The sequence below is a fragment of the Girardinichthys multiradiatus genome, chromosome Y (genome assembly GCF_021462225.1).
Source record: "Girardinichthys multiradiatus isolate DD_20200921_A chromosome Y, DD_fGirMul_XY1, whole genome shotgun sequence".
NCBI lineage: Eukaryota > Metazoa > Chordata > Actinopteri > Cyprinodontiformes > Goodeidae > Girardinichthys > Girardinichthys multiradiatus.
In genome coordinates, this window is record NC_061818.1 from 35,167,365 (window position 1) to 35,186,397 (window position 19,033).

General features: G+C 39.1%; 1 protein-coding gene across 1 annotated transcript; it reads left to right on the plus strand.

Moving 5' to 3' along the window:
- Positions 1 to 244: 244 nt before the first annotated feature.
- LOC124865046 (glial fibrillary acidic protein) lies at positions 245 to 13,889 on the plus strand. Its single transcript, XM_047360049.1, has 9 exons — positions 245 to 970; positions 7,800 to 7,860; positions 7,962 to 8,057; positions 8,152 to 8,313; positions 8,451 to 8,576; positions 8,820 to 9,040; positions 9,136 to 9,179; positions 12,119 to 12,201; positions 12,346 to 13,889. The coding sequence occupies exons 1-9, from the start codon at positions 456 to 458 to the stop codon at positions 12,385 to 12,387; spliced, it is 1,350 nt and encodes a 449-aa protein (XP_047216005.1). The 5' UTR covers positions 245 to 455; the 3' UTR covers positions 12,388 to 13,889.
- Positions 13,890 to 19,033: the final 5,144 nt, after the last annotated feature.

Below are 19,033 nucleotides of genomic sequence, written 5' to 3' on the forward strand. Positions count from 1 at the left end.
CCCCCATTTTTAATCAAAGTCCTTTTTGTCTCTATGTTTTTAGGAGTGCATGTGTGGTCAGGTTAGATTTGCGGCTAGAGCCTGTCACACAAATTCCTTTTCATTCGCTTGGAGCAGAAAGAAAGAGAGTAGGACAAAAAGGGGGTGAACGTAGGAGTGAAAGAGTGAGTCAGAGGCAGACTGGAAGGCGGGAGGAAAAGGGGGAGATGATGAAGAAAAAAGCATCCAGGAGACATTTGTAGTTGAGTGGACGAGCACGGACAATCCCTGGCCACAGCCTTTTGAGTGTCATGTAGACTAGTCCCTCACTATCCCCTTTTTGTTCCATTCAATGCCTGCCACCCTCCCTCCTTGCTGCCCCACCCCGTGGCCTCTCTGCTTTGGACTTGGGGGGTGGGGGGTTGCTCCCTCTATAAAACCCCTGTTTGTGCACTGAGCGATCTTATTCCCCCAGCATGGAGAGCCAGAGAGTCCAGTCCTCGTACAGGAAACGTTTTGGGCCTCAGGGCAGCTCAGGCCCCAGAATTGGAAACCTGTCTTCCAACCGCCTCTCCTGGCATGGCACCCCCCGAACCATCACCCACTCCAGCCCCATATCCAGGATCTCCCTGGGCTCTGCCAGCACGGCCCTGCTGCTGGGAAGTCCCGGGGACCGGTTGGACTTCTCAGCCGACTCCTTGATGAAGGCACATTATAAAGAAACGCGCACAAATGAGAAGATGGAGATGATGGGCCTGAACGACCGCTTTGCCAGCTACATAGAGAAGGTGCGCTTGCTGGAGCAGCAGAACAAGATGCTGGTGGTTGAGCTAAACCAGCTCAAGGTGAAGGAGCCCAGCAGACTGGGAGACATCTACCAGGATGAGCTCAGGGAGCTTCGGAGACAGGTGGATGGCCTCACCAATGGCAAGGCTCGGCTGGAGGTCGAGAGGGACAACCTCACTGCAGATCTGGCCACACTGAAGGAGAGGTAAAACAAGGGAGGGTGGGACTCCAGAGGGAGGAGGATCATTTCAGTGTGTGGTCACACTTTGTGCCTACCCTTTGGGTTGTGTCACTTAGTTTAATGTTTTACATACTGTTACAGAAATGGTAACATAGCTGAAACTTCTGGAAATCTTCAATTAATAAAAAGGAACTGACATTGTTTTCCAATATTGTTAGTTTCAAAGTTCAGATTATACAAAGACAGAGTGCCTTGCAAAAAAATCATATCCTCATTGTTTGCACTGGAACTCATTTCAGCTAAGAATGTAAAGGGGCTTATTACAAATACTTGTCATATTTTTCAAAACATTTTTGTAAAATGTTCCATTTGCTTTCATTTTATTCTGGTCCTTCTCATAAAATCCCAGTAAAATACGATGAGGTTTGTGGTTGTAACTTCCAAAAATGTGACAGATTTAATACTTTTGAAAGGCACTGCAAATTTTTACAAATTTACAAGTGGAAAAAAACAATGGATTTTATAGATGTGGTCTCATTAATTTTGCTTAATTTTGTTCATTCTGGGCTGGTCCTGACACATTTTATCGCGTTTTCTTTTGGAAAATAAAATCACAAAGGGTAATTTTAATTAATTACGGCACAAATAAAGATTAACTCTTCGCATATGTGTATTTATTGGTTTTATTAGCAATTTGTTGGAATGCAAACTGCTATGGCCTGCTGGAGCTTTATTCCCTATATATAAACTTGATCCTGACTGAACCCGTCACCGCTTTTGAGAGACTGTGGAGGAATGAGGGGTTGCACAATGGTGGCTCCTCACAAAGGGATCCAACAGCCAGGCTGCTGTTCTCTTCTCCTCTCTTTTTATCAGTAATGTATTCAGAAACATCACCTCGCCAGGCGTATTTCATTTCTCCTAACATGCGTGGCTGGAATCAACAATTTAATTTTGCCTCGAGAAGCACTGAAAGTCTGATGGTAGGACGGTCCACTTCAGAGTTCTCCCTGCTCTCTGACTGTGCAGCTGCTCGTCCTGTGAAAGATTGCAAAGTCATCAGTGATCAGGGTCAAAGGTCTCTTTTCATGTTCCCGCTGATTTTTGTGCAACACCGTATGAAGCTGTACAGATGTGATGCAAAGTCTCAGTGTATTTTGTTCCATGTCTGTGTGCGACAGATGGATCGTGGGGTGGTCTGTCGCTGTTCAGGTCTATCTTAATATGCATTCTGTGTGTGTGTGTGTGTGTGTGTGTGTGTGTGTGTGTGTGTGTGTGTGTGTGTGTGTGTGTGTGTAGTCCACCCCGTGGGAAAGGCTTTTGGCTGTTAGATTAGAGTAAACGTGCAATGATGCATAAGCTGTCCATTTAGCTGAGACCTGTTGCTCCTCTGTAGCAGGAAAAAGAGCAAGATGAAAGTCTAATCAAAGTGCTTCAAATATACTTCATTCACAGGCATGAAAAATCTAATTTCACTGACAGATGAAATACATGCATTATTCACCTTATAGATTTAACACTGTAGCATTCACAACTTGATCACCAGCTAAGTCATGCTGCCACAGATTGAAGCACACCATAAGTGCTTTACTGACCTGAGCATGGTGAATTTATGAAATGATGGCACCTGACTAACTTTCTGATTAATGTGTTTAATATTTATTTGAGTTATGAAATGTACCCATAGGGTCAGCTGATCCTTTAATATGAGAAAAACCAAATGTAATGACATTAAGACGTCATGGAAAGTATCTGACCTGGTCACAGCACAGCAGAACACAGTGAATTCCACACAATTGTTCCTAATTCACATGCATTATTCAAAAGCAATGCAGATATGTTTAAGCCCAATATTATTCATTACCTTGACAGATTTAGACAGATTTTTCTTCACTCAACCAACAAGTTTTTTTCCGATTGGAAGTGAGACAAGCATTTGGCAAATGCTTTTTAAAAACATGTAAATGTCAATTTTTGGTAAATAAAATCAGTTTTTATGTACATTTTATAAAGAATTGGTATGTTTAGAATTATTTACACTATTTTCAGTAAACAGTTCCAATCAGTTGCAATCCAATTTTATGTATAAAGCCCTTTAAAAAGTCCTCAAAGGGAACAAAGTGCTGAACAGTACAAGTAGGAGTTACGCTCATAAATATAAGAATAAAAACAACAAATAAAGACAAGCAATAAAAAAGAAGCAAAAAAACATAAAATCAACAAATTAAAAGATGGAGAAAGCCATAGTAAAAAGATGAGTTTTAAGTGAAAGTATTTCCTCTGAGCTTAAACCTGGTTTTGGGTACATTCAGAATCAGCTGATTAGCAGATCTGAAAGAACAGGAAGGTATCTAAGCGTGTAGCAGCTCAGAAAGGTATGGAGGAGCACAACTATTTAAAGATTTTAAAACAATAAAACCAATTCTAAAATGGATTGGCAATTAGTGCAAGGATTTTAAGAAAGAGGTAATGTGCTCAAACTTCCGTTCAAAGCGGGCAAGGGAGCCAACGTCTAAAAGGCAGAGGCGGGAGGGTTACCGAAAACTATTACCTCAGTTTTCTTTTCATTAAAGCTTAAAACGTTTCAGGACATCTAAGCCCAGACTTCATCTAGGTAGTCAAGTAAGTGTTGAACTGATGGGGTGTCCTTTCTGCTGAGAGGCAGGCACAGGGGTTGGACAATGAAACTGAAACACCTGTCATTTTAGTGTGGGAGGTTTCATGGCTAAATTGGACCAGCCTGGTAGCCAGTCTTCATTGATTGCACATTGCACCAGTAAGAGCAGAGTGTGAAGGTTCAATTAGCAGGGTAAGAGCACAGTTTTGCTCAAAATATTGAAATACACACAACATTATGGGTGACATACCAGAGTTCAAATGAGGATAAATTGTTGGTGCACATCTTGCTGGCGCATCTGTGACCAAGACAGCAAGTCTTTGTGATGTATCAAGAGCCACGGTATCCAGGGTAATGTCAGCATACCACCAAGAAGGACGAACCACATCCAACAGGATTAACTGTGGACGCAAGAGGAAGCTGTCTGAAAGGGATGTTCGAGTGCTAACCCGGATTGTATCCAAAAAACATTAAACCACGGCTGCCCAAATCACGGCAGAATTAAATGTGCACCTCAACTCTCCTGTTTCCACCAGAACTGTCCGTCGGGAGCTCCACAGGGTCAATATATACGGTTGGGCTGCTATAACCAAACCTTTGGTCACTCGTGCCAATGCCAAACGTCGGTTTCAATGGTGCAAGGAGCACAAATCTTGGGCTGTGGACAATGTGAAACATATATTGTTCTCTGATGAGTCCACCTTTGCTGTTCAAACATTGTATCCTGAAGGTGGTGCCGTGTATCAGGATGACAATGCACCAATACACACAGCAAGACTGGTGAAAGATTGGTTTGATGAACATGAAAGTGAAGTTGAACATCTCCCATGGCCTGCACAGTCACCAGATCTAAATATTATTGAGCCACTTTGGGTGTTTTGGAGGAGCGAGTCAGGAAACATTTTCCTCCACCAGTATCACGTAGTGACCTGGCCACTATCCCGCAAGAAGAATGGCTTAAAATCCCTCTGACCACTGTGCAGGACTTGTATATGTCATTCCCAAGACGAATTGACGCTGTATTGGCTGTGGCGACTGTGGCTCAGTAGGAAGAGTAGTCGTCTTGCAATTGGAAGGTTGTGGGTTTGATTCCAGCTTCCTCCTGCTGTATGTCAATGTGCCCCTGGGCAAGGCACTTAATCTCAAGTTGCCTACCGATCTGCGTATCGGTGTATTAATGTGTGAGTGAATGTGGCTCTAGTGTAAAGCGCTTTGAGCGGTCTGTATGACTGGAAGGGCTATATAAATTCAGTCCATTTACCATAAAACCAGGTGTTTCAGTTTCATTGTCCAACCCCTGTACATTTGTATGTCATCCAGGCGCGTACTTAGACCTGGAGCCCCGGATGTTTTCTGAATAGCCCTGGACTTCTTGATAGAAGAAATTTACAAGTATTAAAAAGATGCAGCCACAAAATGGTATTGGACTTCACATTTTGATTTAAAAACAATCAGATTATGAGTTAAAAGGAGAAGACATAAAATATTTATTTGCGCACTCGTACCGAAAATGAGCAACTACGCGCACAGCCAGAGACGGACTCCATTCTGGAGAAGTCCAGAACAGCCGTTTACTCCAGGTCGACCTACCTCCTTCATTACCTGAAAGGTTACACTGAGCGGCTCAAACTGGGCTCATTTCAGAGCAACCGCGGAGCCAACCAAAGAGAGGGAGTCTGGTAGGTGTGTTCAGGAACAGACGAAGATAGCGGTAAAACCTGAATGCTGACTCGGAATGGGCTGATTGTAAGTTACAGCTAATCACTGATTCAACCAGCAAGACATGAGGTGGAGGTTCACGCTAATGAGCATCATCAGAGTCATGATGAGGGACTTTCACCTGAGCTACAGGTGAAGTTAAATGATCTGTCTGTGATAGAAAACAGTAGCAACCTTCTCTGTGAGCTTCTAGACGGATTTGCATTATAATGTGAAAATATCTGGTCCTTTACTTCAGAGCATTTAATTCTAACGTAGATGAACACATTAAAAGGTCCTTCAGATCAACACATTGATCTCATTGCAGCAGCCGGTCTGATAGTCTAGTTCTACATGTAGACAGAACCAGGTGTTGCTCAATAAACCAGGAAAATATCTCCTGGTTCCAGAAAGACGTAGAAAGAGCAAAAGTAAGCCTCCCTCTTCTCTTTCATATCTTCTGTGCTGATTCTAAACATGCAGCTCTGGCTTTAAAGATGCAGGATAATTAAGAAATACATCATAGCAAATAATCAGTAATATTATATAAACTAAACAAATTAACCAAGGATACAGTTTTACTGAGGGTGAGACATACATACCATATGTATACAGTTATTAATAACTGTAATATTAGTACTGATAAGGTCCAGGATGAGGCTCTATGCTATATTTTAAACACCACAACTTAACACCTTTTCCTCTCGAAGTGTTTAATAGTAAGAACTGCACTAATGTCTCACATGTTCAGTGCAGAACAAAAGACTGTGTTGAAAAATTCAATTCAATTCAGTTTCAAAATGTTTCTTTTATTTTTGGCAGGACACATTTTTTCAGAAGAGGAATGAAGGGCTGAAAAGATGGCGATAAAAGAGAACAGGTTCATAAAATAACAATTTTAATAAAATGTTTAGAAAGCTCTTGGCATAATAAAATAAATGTGTTTTAGGATTTTACCATTTGACTAAGATTTAGGAAAATCAACCTTATTCCACTCTCCTTTTTTGAAATAAAAGAATAAAGACAATGGAGCCTGAGGAGTGGAACACTTTGATGAGAATGTAACGTTTAAAAAGGTTATTTATGTAGTTGACAAAAGAAGCACATTTATCTGGCCCACAGTAAACATCTCTGAGTTTAAGAAAAACTTTTGTCACCAAAAATTCAGATTACGTTCTTTTCTAAATACCTCAAAATGTGTCATTATTTGCTTCAGCAAAATGGTTTTTCATCAGGCCTAAACTCTGTTTCTCCTTGTCCTTCATTCAGCTTCTAACAAAAATTAAAAGTGAAATTATTGCAAACCTTTTTTGTTTGATTCACAATAATTTACATTCAGTCTAAAACCAGCCGAGACAGAGTACTGGTACAATATGTCCTATATTATTTTAATTTTAAATTACCTATAAATTGTCTTATTTAAATCTAAATATTTTGGATTTGGGTTAAAGCCCCCAATGTTTTGAGGCCCTAAAATGCCCCTGGTGTCATCTGCATAACAGTGAAAAAGTATACTATGCTTTCTCAGAATAGAGCCGAGGGGAAGAGGGTAGAGAGAAAATTAAAGGGGTCCTAGAATAGAGCCTCAAGGAACTGCACCTACTAGGGGGGCAGAAGAGGAAGAAGACCTACAGAGGCTGACACACAATGTACTTTCAATTAAAAAAATGATTTGCCTTACAGAAATAAAACCCTTCTTTAAATTACAGGCCAACTTTTTCCATGTTTCCATTGATACTTTGATCATGGATCTTGGGTAATGAGCTCCAAGTCTTTGAGGCTGGAGGGCTCCCTCCACAGATTCTTTATCAATTTCAAGTCAGGACTCTGGCTGGGGTCATTCCAAAACAACAATAGTACTCCCAGTCAGAACAAACATGTTAGTAAGACTAAAAGATTGCTTTAAACCTAAGTTTGCCAGGGGTATAAATAATGTTGGGCTTACCTGTACAGGTTGAAGTACAGGTTAAAAAAAATCTCAATTTCCTCAAATTTAGACCCATGTTACACGTGTTTTTTAAATCATCTGCAGACATGGCAAGATGGGCAACAACTTCATAAAGGACCCGACAAAAATAGCAATTGCTTTAATTTCCAGTAACCTAACTCAAAATTTGTTACGGATTTTTGATGTTCTTTTAAAATGTTACAGTAAATGAAAAAGATTTAAGTTTAACAGTGAACAGGAGGCCTGTTGTGTTTCTTTGAATTTGTTTTTCCTTCTTCTATGTAGCTGTGTCACAAATTAAATGTGCAAATCTGTTTAAACCCTAACCATAGCCGCATTAAAAAAGGTGCTGATCGAAATGTTGTGCATGCAAAACAGAATAGGAAAATCAAATCAAAATAGTCAAATATTAATAAAACAATAATTTATTAAAAGAAACATAACTCAGTCAGATTGAAAATTTCAAATACACATTTTTAAAATGTACTTTATTGTCTCAATTAAGATGCAGTTGGTGCATTCACCTCTTTATTCTGGTCTGTACAACCCTGTTATGAATTTCAGAAAGCGTTTCTGTCTTTTTTCAACAGACTGCAAGATGAGATGGCTCTACGACAGGAAGCAGAGAACAGTTTGAATACATTCAGACAGGTAAACTTGTTTTGCTTAAATTACTAGCCTCAAATTTTAGGTTGTTCAAATTTTTTGACAGCCAAATCTTTTTCCCTCCTTCTTTCTCAATCTTTGCAAAGGATGTGGATGAGGCAGCTCTCAATCGAGTCCAGCTGGAGAGAAAGATTGAAGCCCTGCAGGACGAGATCAAATTCCTGAGGAAAATTCATGAGGAGGTGAGAATCAACATTAAAAACTAGATGAAATGAAAGATAAGAACTGTTTCGTTTTTTTCGTTTTGGTTTACATTTGTAACGTTTTTTCTTTCAGGAGCTGCGTGAGTTACAGGATCAGATTGTGGCCCAGCAGGTTCATGTTGATCTGGATGTGTCTAAACCAGACTTAACTGCTGCTCTGAGAGACATCAGAGTTCAGTATGAGAATATGGCGACTTCCAACATGCATGAAACAGAGGAGTGGTACCGATCCAAGGTTAGAAAACGTACCTGCTGTTTCTCAATAAATATTTTCTGTGCAAATACAGAATGCTTCATTGGAAAAATTTGTGTAATGTCAGAAGATTTACAGAAAACATACAGCAGTATTGGACTGTTTGATTTTCTTTCTAGTTTGCTGACCTGACAGATGCAGCCAATCGAAATGCAGAAGCACTGCGCCAAGCCAAGCAAGACGCCAACGAATATCGCCGTCAGGTCCAAGCTTTGACCTGTGACCTGGATGCTCTTCGTGGCACAGTAAGTCCTCCAGACCTCAGACAAAACTGCATGAAAAGTATCCATCATGTTCATTTCAATTTACAGAATAATGACCTTTGTGTCCTTCCTTCATCTGTTAAAATGTGGGAGTTTAAATAAGGAGAAACTATCATAAATAAATTGTTTGCGTTCTCAAAAAGTCATGCATTTACTGGATTGAAATGCAAGCACCAGGTTTCTCGAATCTGTTTAATCTGAAACCTGATATTTCTCTTCCTTAAGAATGAGTCTCTGGAACGCCAGTTTCGGGAAATGGAGGACCGCTGTGCCATGGAGACCGCTGGGTACCAGGATACGGTGAGCCGTCTGGAGGAGGAGATTCAGGCCTTGAAAGAAGAGATGGCTAGGCATCTGCAGGAGTACCAGGATCTTCTCAATGTCAAACTGGCTCTAGATATTGAGATAGCCACCTACAGGAAACTGCTGGAGGGAGAGGAGAGCAGGTGAGCTAGAACTTTGCAAACTGGTTCTGTTTGACCTTAGCAACAAATACAGTATGAAACAAAAGATTTACCTTTTTCTTTCTCTTTTCCATCAGGATCACCATTCCAGTTCAGAGCTTTGCCAACCTGCAGTTTAGAGGTCAGAATAGAGCAATAATGTTTTTTTATAATAAAATGTTTTTGTTCTTTGTGTGTTTGCTGAGAGAGTGTAATTTTCTTAAACTGCGAGAGTAAAAAGTACAAGTTCAGCTGTTCTTATTGAAACTCGCTCATTATTTATGTTTTAATGAGTCAGAGTTTCTTGTAATCTAATTTCCGAAGGATTTCTGAAGCAGGGGTTTGCCTGGGCACATAAACTTTGTGTCAAAGGCCATCCAGTTAAATAGCTTACCTAGGATAGTTTGTCTTGCCACTTCAGGTAATTTAAATAATGAAATAAGATAAAATAAAATTAAGTCAATGTTGGCTGGTTTGTTTATTTTAAATTTTTTTGCAAATCGATCATCTTTTTTACTATAATAAACTGTGTGCATATTAATTAAAACATGAAAAGACATCATTACTTAACAATAGTATTTACAAATGGACAGTTTATATTTCTCATATTCTAATTAAATAATCTAATATTCACATATATTTTCGTTGTCCGATGAGCTAACCCCTCCCTCCTACTTCCCTATGTCTAAAGGGATTGCTCAATCAGCTCTCCATCCAACGGGTCCGGACTTCCCTAAACCTGAAAGGTCTTACTAAGCAGGTTTACTGAAAGTTCTGTTTAAGCTGGTGTCAGGAATTGACTCGCCTAGCCTCTGACAGCTTTCATACAAAAGTCTCGCCCTTCTTCAACTGGAAGTCTGGACGACTGAGTAGCCTCTCGCAGTCATCCACACTTTCAACAGTCACTTTTGTTCACGGCTGCTCATTCCTTAATTTTACAACTGGCTCTTGGTATATGGGCTAGGTTAATTTTAGTGGCTCAGCATGAGCCCCAAGGGCGCTGTTTTAACAAACTTGGCTAAGGCATCCTATAAAAACCTCCTAAAATATCTTAGAACCAGGCAACAAGACTTTTTTACCACAAATGAAAACCCAAAAATAAGGTAACTCAATTAATTGAATGTCCACGATTTAACTAGAATTTTCATATGCTTTCTTTAATTAGCAACGCTTATGCAGGGGTCAGTAACAGCTTCAATTCGGCAACATGTAATAATTTCAATAATAGAAATAAATCAATCAATTCAACCTGTCTTTCCCTGATGCGGAAACTAATGAGGTTGGAGAGGCTTTGAAGACGGAGGCTCATCCATGCACCTGATGGAGATGTGTCTTCTGGTATCAATGAGTGGTTTCTTGAAGGGAATACGACTTAATCTTCAGTTTTCTTCCTTTAAGTGGCAGGCACTGATGCTCCAGGCTTTGATGGTTAAACAGGATCTTTGTTGTTATGTCTCCGAAGACAGTAGTTTCCAGAGGCTGAAGAGTTGAAGGAAACCCGGAGACATAAATGAGGTTGATTCAGGACTTCCAGAAGCCTGAAACTTAGAGCAATCAGCTGTTCACCGATCAAGTTCACTTCTGTGGTCTGGATAAAAAGGCTTTAGATGAAATCAGATTCTTAATTTTGAGGCACAGTCCTTCAGGACACATGGGTTGATCCTCTTTTTAATGCAGTCGATCAGCTGGGCTGTGTCTCTGGTCCTCTGATTCATCTGTAGCGTCTCTCCGATCTTGTTCGCTGGTCTTCTGCGAGGAAACAATCAGAATCAGAATCAGAAAAGCTTTATTGCCAAGTACGTTTTTGGACATACAAGGAATTTGTTTTGGCGTAGTCGGTGCAATACAATACAAATTAAACAGTATAAACATATCTACAATATAATATAAATATATGTGCACAGTTTTAAGTGAGTGAGAGTAAATGTAGAGCAGTATAAGATGCCAGAGCGGTACAACAGTGCAGGTGATCATTGTGCAAGTATGGCAGTGCAAGTAAAGTAGGAGTCCAAGCTGAGTGTTACTGTAACAACCAACTAGTTCCTCTATTCTTGCCCATTTTATAGAGCATTTCCACCAAACTCTTTGTGCTCATTGGCCAGTGGTTGTTGCCATGGATGTCCCATTGGTCACCCATAACATAAGGTGATTTTCTGGAATTTCCCGAGTCGTGTCCATATCAGACATGCCATCATCACCTCAGTCTTGAGATGTCTGCTGGCCTCTTCTTGACCTGCGCCCCCGCCTCAGTCATCAGCCTTGTGCTGTAAGCTGCAGCTCTCACTTCCCCAATTCCTGAACATCTGCTCTATTCCTGTCTCACTCAACGTTACACTTCCTCTTAAACAGAGGCTTTAATTCTTACATCGGTGCTGCTCAAACTTTTAGTTACAGCGTTTACTTCATTTACAGTTTAAAACCATTACTTAAACTTCATCCTTTTTATGCATACACCACACAACATTATCTCTTTCATATATTGCTGATTGAGAATTTTCAAACCTTAATAATTATCAGTTCTCAATCATATGTTTTAACTTGAAAATCAAAGATTACTTGTTTCATTTAATACTTGTTTAACTTGATAATCAAAGATTACTAGTTTCATTTAATACTTGTGGAAAATGGAAAATCACCATACATTATTCCTTTGGTTACATTTCTTGGTTATACATCTGCAAAAGACAAGGCAATTAATATGTGACGACACACAGGCCTCTCCAGTCTCTCAGTTCTAGAATATGAGAATATGCTTGTTTCACCCTCTTCTGCTTCAACTGTGTATTTTAATAATTATTGCATGGATTACACAAAAGGATATTTATTGTAATTTTTATGGATTTAACTGTGAGCAGTTAATGAATGTTGCATTAATTACATGGAAAGATCTCACCTTATTTTGACAATATTCTATTTAAAAAACAAGTTAAGGATGTGAAATCTAATTATTGTAAATATTCTGTATTTATTGTAAAGTTGTACTTTAGTACAAAGGGAGGGCAATATTTTTCCAGAATACAGAGAGATTTTCTTGCATCCTCCAGTGGAGCTAAAGGCCTTTTACTTCTGTTTATTGGTTAGAAACTAATTTGGATACTAAAACCCCAGAGGCCCATGTTAAGAGGAGCATCCTGGTTCGAACTGTAGAGACCAGAGATGGGGAGGTAGGAGCTTGAACACATTGCACTTCTCATGTTTTTCCTCTGGGTGGAAATGTTGACCCCTTTTCAGTTTTCCATTCATATGTATCTTGTTAGAGAAGTGCTACTTTTTGCTGTTTTTAACCATGTTTTTTTTTTTTTTTTCAGATCATTAAGGAATCAACCACTGAGCACAAAGACCTTCCCTGAATTATTAAGTCCAGTCTTCCCATTATGTCCTCAAACATGTTCTGAGGCTTCTGAATGAATTTTTCCTTTATTTTCATTTCAAACCTCAAAGCTGCCTCTATTCCTATCGGACTTTCCCCCTCATCTTTCCATTACGAACTGTTTTCTAATCAATTAACCTGCCTCATAACACATTACCAAATAATATACTTTAAGACTAAAATGTCAATTTTAAGGTTGAGGCAGTCATCCCAACCTGTAACTAATTCTAATAGTTGTACAAGTTTATTGTAGCTGACCAGATTTGTTGCATTGATTCCAGTTATCTATCATAGAAGAGGGCCTGAAATGTAGTGATTGTGTTCATGTAATATGTAGCATTGTGGAGGCTGACGTGTGGTTACGTGTATGTGAAATGTGGCGGGCAGGAGGGAATTATTGGTTTGTAAACTCAGAAATTAGATTTAGGTAAGGAATGGGAGATAGCAGCTTTTGACAGAATTATAGCTGAATCCCAGAAGTTTGCTTCTACAGTTTGTCGGGTGCTATTTTTTATTTCCTTCAGATACTTCATCCACTTCTCTTACTTAAAGTCCTGCTCATCTGAACAGTGTTTTTTTTTAACGTCTAACAAAATAAGACAGGAGCAGATTAATTCCTTTTTTTTTTTTTTGTAAAGATTTGTGCAAAGTTATGCATCCTGGAATGGTAATGAAGTTTCTGCACTTTTTCCTTAAGCAGTTTGCATTGTCTGCTGTTTGGCACTGAAGCAGAGTGACTCCTAACAGTGTTTCAGTGTGAATAATCCTAAATATCACCAGTCAAAAGGGACAGTCTCTTTTAATCAGTCAGAGGAGTTAAAAATAAACCTCCTCTTCTCTGCATCAAGCATTCATGAATGCTTCCTGATAAAGACTACAATTTTTGTCACCCCAAAGTGCCAGGACAGGCCTCCCATTTTGCAGACAAGATAAAGACGGACAGGAGTAAAATGTGTGGAAGCTAATGCAACCTTTGCCCTTGGGCGACTATACAGGTGTTTCTGCTCACAAATCGATAGCCAGTTTTTGTAGTGTTAGCCAGATAGTGGCTGCTGATGCAGAGCCAGAGCAGAGCAGCAGAGCTCTGGCTCTAATTTGTTTTTAGTTTTAGTTTTGAAGGAGATGATGTTGGAGTTAGAAAGATAGAGGCACATCAGAGCTCAAACAGTCATCCAGTCCCTGGTTTTTGTTAGAAAACTCTGACTGAAACATGCTGACAGGCGCTGCCACTAACGAGAATGAAGAGCCAGGTCTGTCCATGCTTGTCACCAAGGACACCTTTTGATTCATGCCTCCAACTTTGTAGCCTCCCTAACTTCCAGCATTGTTGCCTTTTCTTTCTAACACACTTTGATGAATTGTCTGTCCTTGGTTTTGTTTTTCAATTGTTGTTTCTATTATTTTTTTAGGATATGTTTGCAGATGTGACAATAAATTTAGTTCTGCCCAATTTTAACAATAAAAGATTTTCTTTTCTTGAAATGTTGCACCTATTTTTGTATTTAAATAATTTATTCTGACAGCTAGCTTCTGTGTTTTTAGATTTTTCGTATCGGGGCGGCAGACAGCAGCGGAAAGACGGCACTTGAAACTGATTGCATCTGCCCTTCAGGCTTCAGTGCTGAGCAGACGGGTTTACTTATAACAGACGCCTGTGTGCATCTGCAGCTTTTTGCAGATGAACACAAACATCTGAAATGAAGTGACTTAATTTGATAGGCAAAAAAAATTTAACTTCCTGTTTTCACAGATCTTTCTGGCTAGTTTAGGTGGTAAAGGTATGATAATAATGTGAATGTATGGAGTTTCTACTCAGGACTGGAAATTTATGGAAAAAGCAAATAGACTATGGAGAAATATTTGTAATTCCTTCAATTGTAATTTTACTTCCTGACCCGGTGTCTAAAAATTGTTTCCATCCGTCCGTCTATCTTCCTCCTTACAGTCTGTGCTGTTTGCATTTTTCCATGTAAATCCTGCCTCTTGTAGAAACACCCAAGAGGTTTTCTGCTTATAATTTAAAGAATGATTAAAAAGGACTGAAAATAATGAACTTTTGACATAAAAGTATGCAAAAATTTGTAATGCAGAGAAGATTTTACAAGCTGAATTCCTTCTTTTTCCATATACCGAGCACTTAGAAATTTTACCGTAAAGTAGGTTGTTTAAGTGGACCCAGGTGGTAATGTTAATGTTGTCATTTAGTGGTAAATTTAAAAAAAACACTGCAAAATGCTGAAGACATTTTGGAGTCAAGGGAAATTAAGCCACGGCTAATATTGTTTATTCATCTTCAGTATTCATCTCATCTAAACTTTTACAGGAGAAAAAAAACTCATTATAGATCAGCTTTAAAGATATGATGACAAATAATACCAAGAACAAAATTCATAAAGGGGATGTGCAACATAAAAGCTTTACTGCCCACTTAGTTTTTTTTTTCTTTTTCTTTGAAGCTTGCAGATTTTCTTGCAATTGCTCTAAAGAGATCTATTAGAACGGTTCTCTATTTTTTGGGAATTATTACTACATAATTGTTTGTCAAAATGTGCAATCTTCTGCATTTTTAGCAAAATTGCTAAACACAAAAAAAGAGGAATAATTTAAGAGCAGAGCTGTAGACAGTTGGAAATTTTCAATGTTTGATGATATGGGTGAGTCCCTACTACTCTACCGTCCCTAAATATAACCAAGCACACACTCACTCCTGTGATGAACACTATTCTGAAAAATACATATTATTATATACCTTATTGGAAACAAGTAGCGCCCGCTGAGGACATGCCCCCCTGGACAGAAAACCATATCACTAATGTAAGCTGGTGGCTGTAAATTGATTAAAATGGAGTAATGATACAATTTCAATCTGGGAGACTCACCCACTCCTCCAGCTTCATCCAATGGCTTCTCCGTGCGTCTCCTTGCCAACCAATCAGCTTCAAGTCTGCAGTAATCCTCGGCCAATGATCCTTCAAAGCTCCGCATTTAAAATCTCCCATTCATGGATCTCCCAGCTGTCAGCCGAGCTTAGACCCTCCTCCACCCCATCGCCTCCATCGGATTCTCAGTTCCATTACCATCGGGCCTCCTCTCCATCACCAGTACCAGATCCGGGGGAAGACAATTCTAATTCTAATCCTAAGACGTTCATCAAGTTCATGCATTCTCAGCATTCATGTCTTCCTCTGGGGTCTGAGCACCAAACAAAGAAACATCCATCGTGTAACTTCTCTAATCGCATTTGTGTTTCTTATTGTGAGTCTCTACAGGATTGAAATACCTTTTAGTCGTAGTTTCAGTGTCTCTAACAATGTTCTTGGACAGACAGACGCAACTCATTGGCAAGTGTTTCTCTCAAGAACCAGAATTGTGTCTGTTTTTTCTGTGAGGGCTTATATGGTGATATTAAATTGTGTTTAGAGTGTTTGGTTTTTGTTTTAGATTGTTATCACAAGGAAAACGTATGAACAAAGACAAAAACAAGACATAAACCATATCTAATAGGTTACATTCTATGTCCTTGACTGCAAGAGAAATTAAAATGTGCATTGCTCTGGTTTTTTTGTCTTAGTTTGTTGTCATTAAAGCATAAGTACTCCTTACCAGCAAACTAATTTTACCTCTGTTAAACATTAGGTCCAAACTACGTCTCAAATTGATAACAGTTTTAAAAATGTGATCTTTAAGCAAACAACAGGACTTTGTTTTAATTATTTAATTATTTTAACTATTCTTATGAGTATGACGTATGCACTGAAGTATGACTTTCTAGCTTGTGAGTATATGTAAAGTACAGCATGTTTCTATTTAGCGCGGCTCTTATCAGGGGTACAGGGGAACTGGAGGGGCTCTCAGCTCTGGGCTGAAGGCGACCTTGAGCTAAAAGAATTCCAAGCAGATAAAGCTTCGAGAGCCCAAGCCTGGATGCCTGGCCCTTTCCCGAACAGTCCTCTACCACAACAACGGGAAGGGTCAGGGGTAATGTGATGCATATTTTGTGTCCTTGTTATCTCTCCGCAGCAGGTGTGAAGTGGACACATCTGTCATGTATGTGTGCAGCGTTTAAGCAGGCAACTTCATTTGTTGAAAATCACCTAACATTAACATACAGACGCGGTATTAGTTTCCTTCATATTCAGAAAACAGTGTTTCTCCAGAGAATTCTGGTCTCAGCAAAAGAACAATAATCACTTTTCTGCAGGTAAATCACCTTTAATCCTTACAAAGAATGTGATATAAGACCTTAATAAATCTTGCACTCGTTACGTAATTCCACAGAGTTGTTTTTTATTTTTTTATTTTATTTCAGATCAATATATATTTGGTGATCTGTAATAATCTCATTGAAAATTCTAATTAATTTAGGAAGTATAATTTTTCAGATACTTTGGAGCCCAAATGCAGAAACAGTTGAAAATGAACTCAACTTTTTTAAGACTTTTTGGCATATAAACCCACAAAAAACAAATAATAAGTTATTTAATGCACATAAAAAGGTTTATTTTTTTGTTTCTGATGAGGTACAGGTACCGCCTTACGGCACTCAGGTCAGATGGTGTTTCAGTCGTGTTCGTTGCCCTTGTTCCTGTGTCACTCACCGCTCACACCAAGGTTCATGGAAAGGCATGTGCACTCTGGCTAATTTTAACCATCATCTCATCAGGGCTGGAGAGACAAAACACAGATCAACTGTCTTAAACCTCTCCAGCAGACAGTGAAGCCAAATTTCCTCTGATCTCCAAACAGCCCATTCAGGTCTAAATCCACTGTCACTGAACACAAGCATGCAACAGCGTTTTACTTTGTACAAAGTGGAAAGATGGCTTTTTACATTTGCGATGAAAAGTTTACATCCATTCATCATGGGGCTGAATTTAATGAATTTTAGACCTTTAATGATGCATTTGAAGCTTTTTTTTTTTTTTTTGCAGGTTCAATTAATAATATAACATACAACATACAACAGCATATGTTGTCTAATTAACAAAGGGTCAAAATTATAAATACAGATGCAAATATTAACATACATCAACATGTTGATGTGGTCATCAACGACCCCCTATTGTAATTCTGGCTGGATAATTGAGCACTCATCATTTTGGAATTGGTAGATTTCCTTGAAATCATCAAGTCAGGGAGTTGGTAGGTTGGCTGCATGGTGGCACAGTTTGTAGCACTGTTGCCTTGCAGTGAGAAGGCTCTGGGTTTGACTCCTGACCTGGGGCCTTTCTGCAGGGAGTTTGCATGTTCTCCCCGTGCATGTGTGGGTTCTTTCTGGGGACTCCGGCTTCCTCCCACAGTCCAAAAACATAACTGTTGGGTTAATTGGTCTCTCTCAATTGCACTTAGATATGAATGGTTATGTGCATCGGTTGTTTGTCTTTTGTGTTGCCCTGCAATGGATTGGTGACCTGTCCAGGATGTGCCCCATCTCTCACCTGTAGCCTGCTGGAGATATGCACCAGCTCCCCCATGACCCTGCACAGAAGAAGCACATATAGAAAATGGATGGATGGATTTGGGAAGGTCAGTCAAAACGCTTTAACCCAAGTTTTTTTAATTTTTAAAATAATTATAGCTGTAGGTAATACATGTGTATGTCTTTCAACCCTACAAAGATTGTTATTCAAATTCATCTTTAAAGACCCCAAAATTAATATCAAGCCAATAATGAGAGGATGTAAACATCTCACCAAAACTGTAGATAAACAGCTCAAAGATCTGCCAACTCTGATGATTCTGGTGGCATCTCTGATTCTGGAAGAGGAAGAGGCTGTTCCTCTTCACAGGTTTTTATTACTGTTTCATGACAGGAACGTAGTGAAAAGACTGCAGTAATAAGGATATTCTTATATACAGATTGTACTTCTATATACTGTATTGAAAGATTACACATTCAAAGGAAGAACATTATTCTCAGTCAAAGACAATTTAGAAAGATTGTCCACAAAATACCTCTCAGCTGTGAACATTATTCAGTTTGGCTGATCATTGAAACTCCTCCAAGGCAGCTTCTCCCAAACAAATCTAATAATGTACACAGTATTTGTCAAGAAGCCACTTCCCTGGTCAACCTTTAGCTAAGTCCAAATGTCTGTTTTGTCTCTGAATTCTCTCCTGTTGCCAGGTATGTGTCTTCTGTTTAAGCTAAGGCAGAGCATTGAGGTGTATATATACAAGACTGAGCTCTAGATTAAAAATCTTGATGTCAAAGCTGGATCACAATTCTTTTTTATCTAGACAAGCCTGAATTAAACACCTGTGTAACCCAGTTTGTGTGAAATTACTTGCATCTGGAGCTGTTCATATACCTGTATATAGAGCAAAAAAATAGTTTCTCTTAGTTTCAGCCTGGTCGTAACGTTTTACAACCACCCTTTGTTTTTGTTTCAGATTCTAGTTTGTTTTGACCGATTGATTTCTGCTTTAGTTGCCCTTATCCAGCTCCCGATTGCCCTGTGATTCCTGTATTTCCAACCAATCTCTCATGAAAATTAAATTTAACAAACAACAATAAAATTCTTCAGTGCTTCAAGATGATCTTCAAAAATTAGAAAAAGAATAAAGGCATGAGTTTTGGGCACAACCGTTTAACCATAGGCTTAACATGACTGTGGCTCAGAACA

Excerpts from the sequence above, each read along its gene's own strand:
- LOC124865046 (XM_047360049.1), top strand. The coding sequence starts at position 456 with ATGGAGAGCCAGAGAGTCCAGTCCTCGTACAGGAAACGTTTTGGGCCT. Across the intron at positions 8,314-8,450 it reads AGGAGTGGTACCGATCCAAG|TTTGCTGACCTGACAGATGC; the intron begins GTTAGAAAACGT and ends TTTTCTTTCTAG. Across the intron at positions 9,180-12,118 it reads TGCCAACCTGCAGTTTAGAG|AAACTAATTTGGATACTAAA; the intron begins GTCAGAATAGAG and ends TTTATTGGTTAG.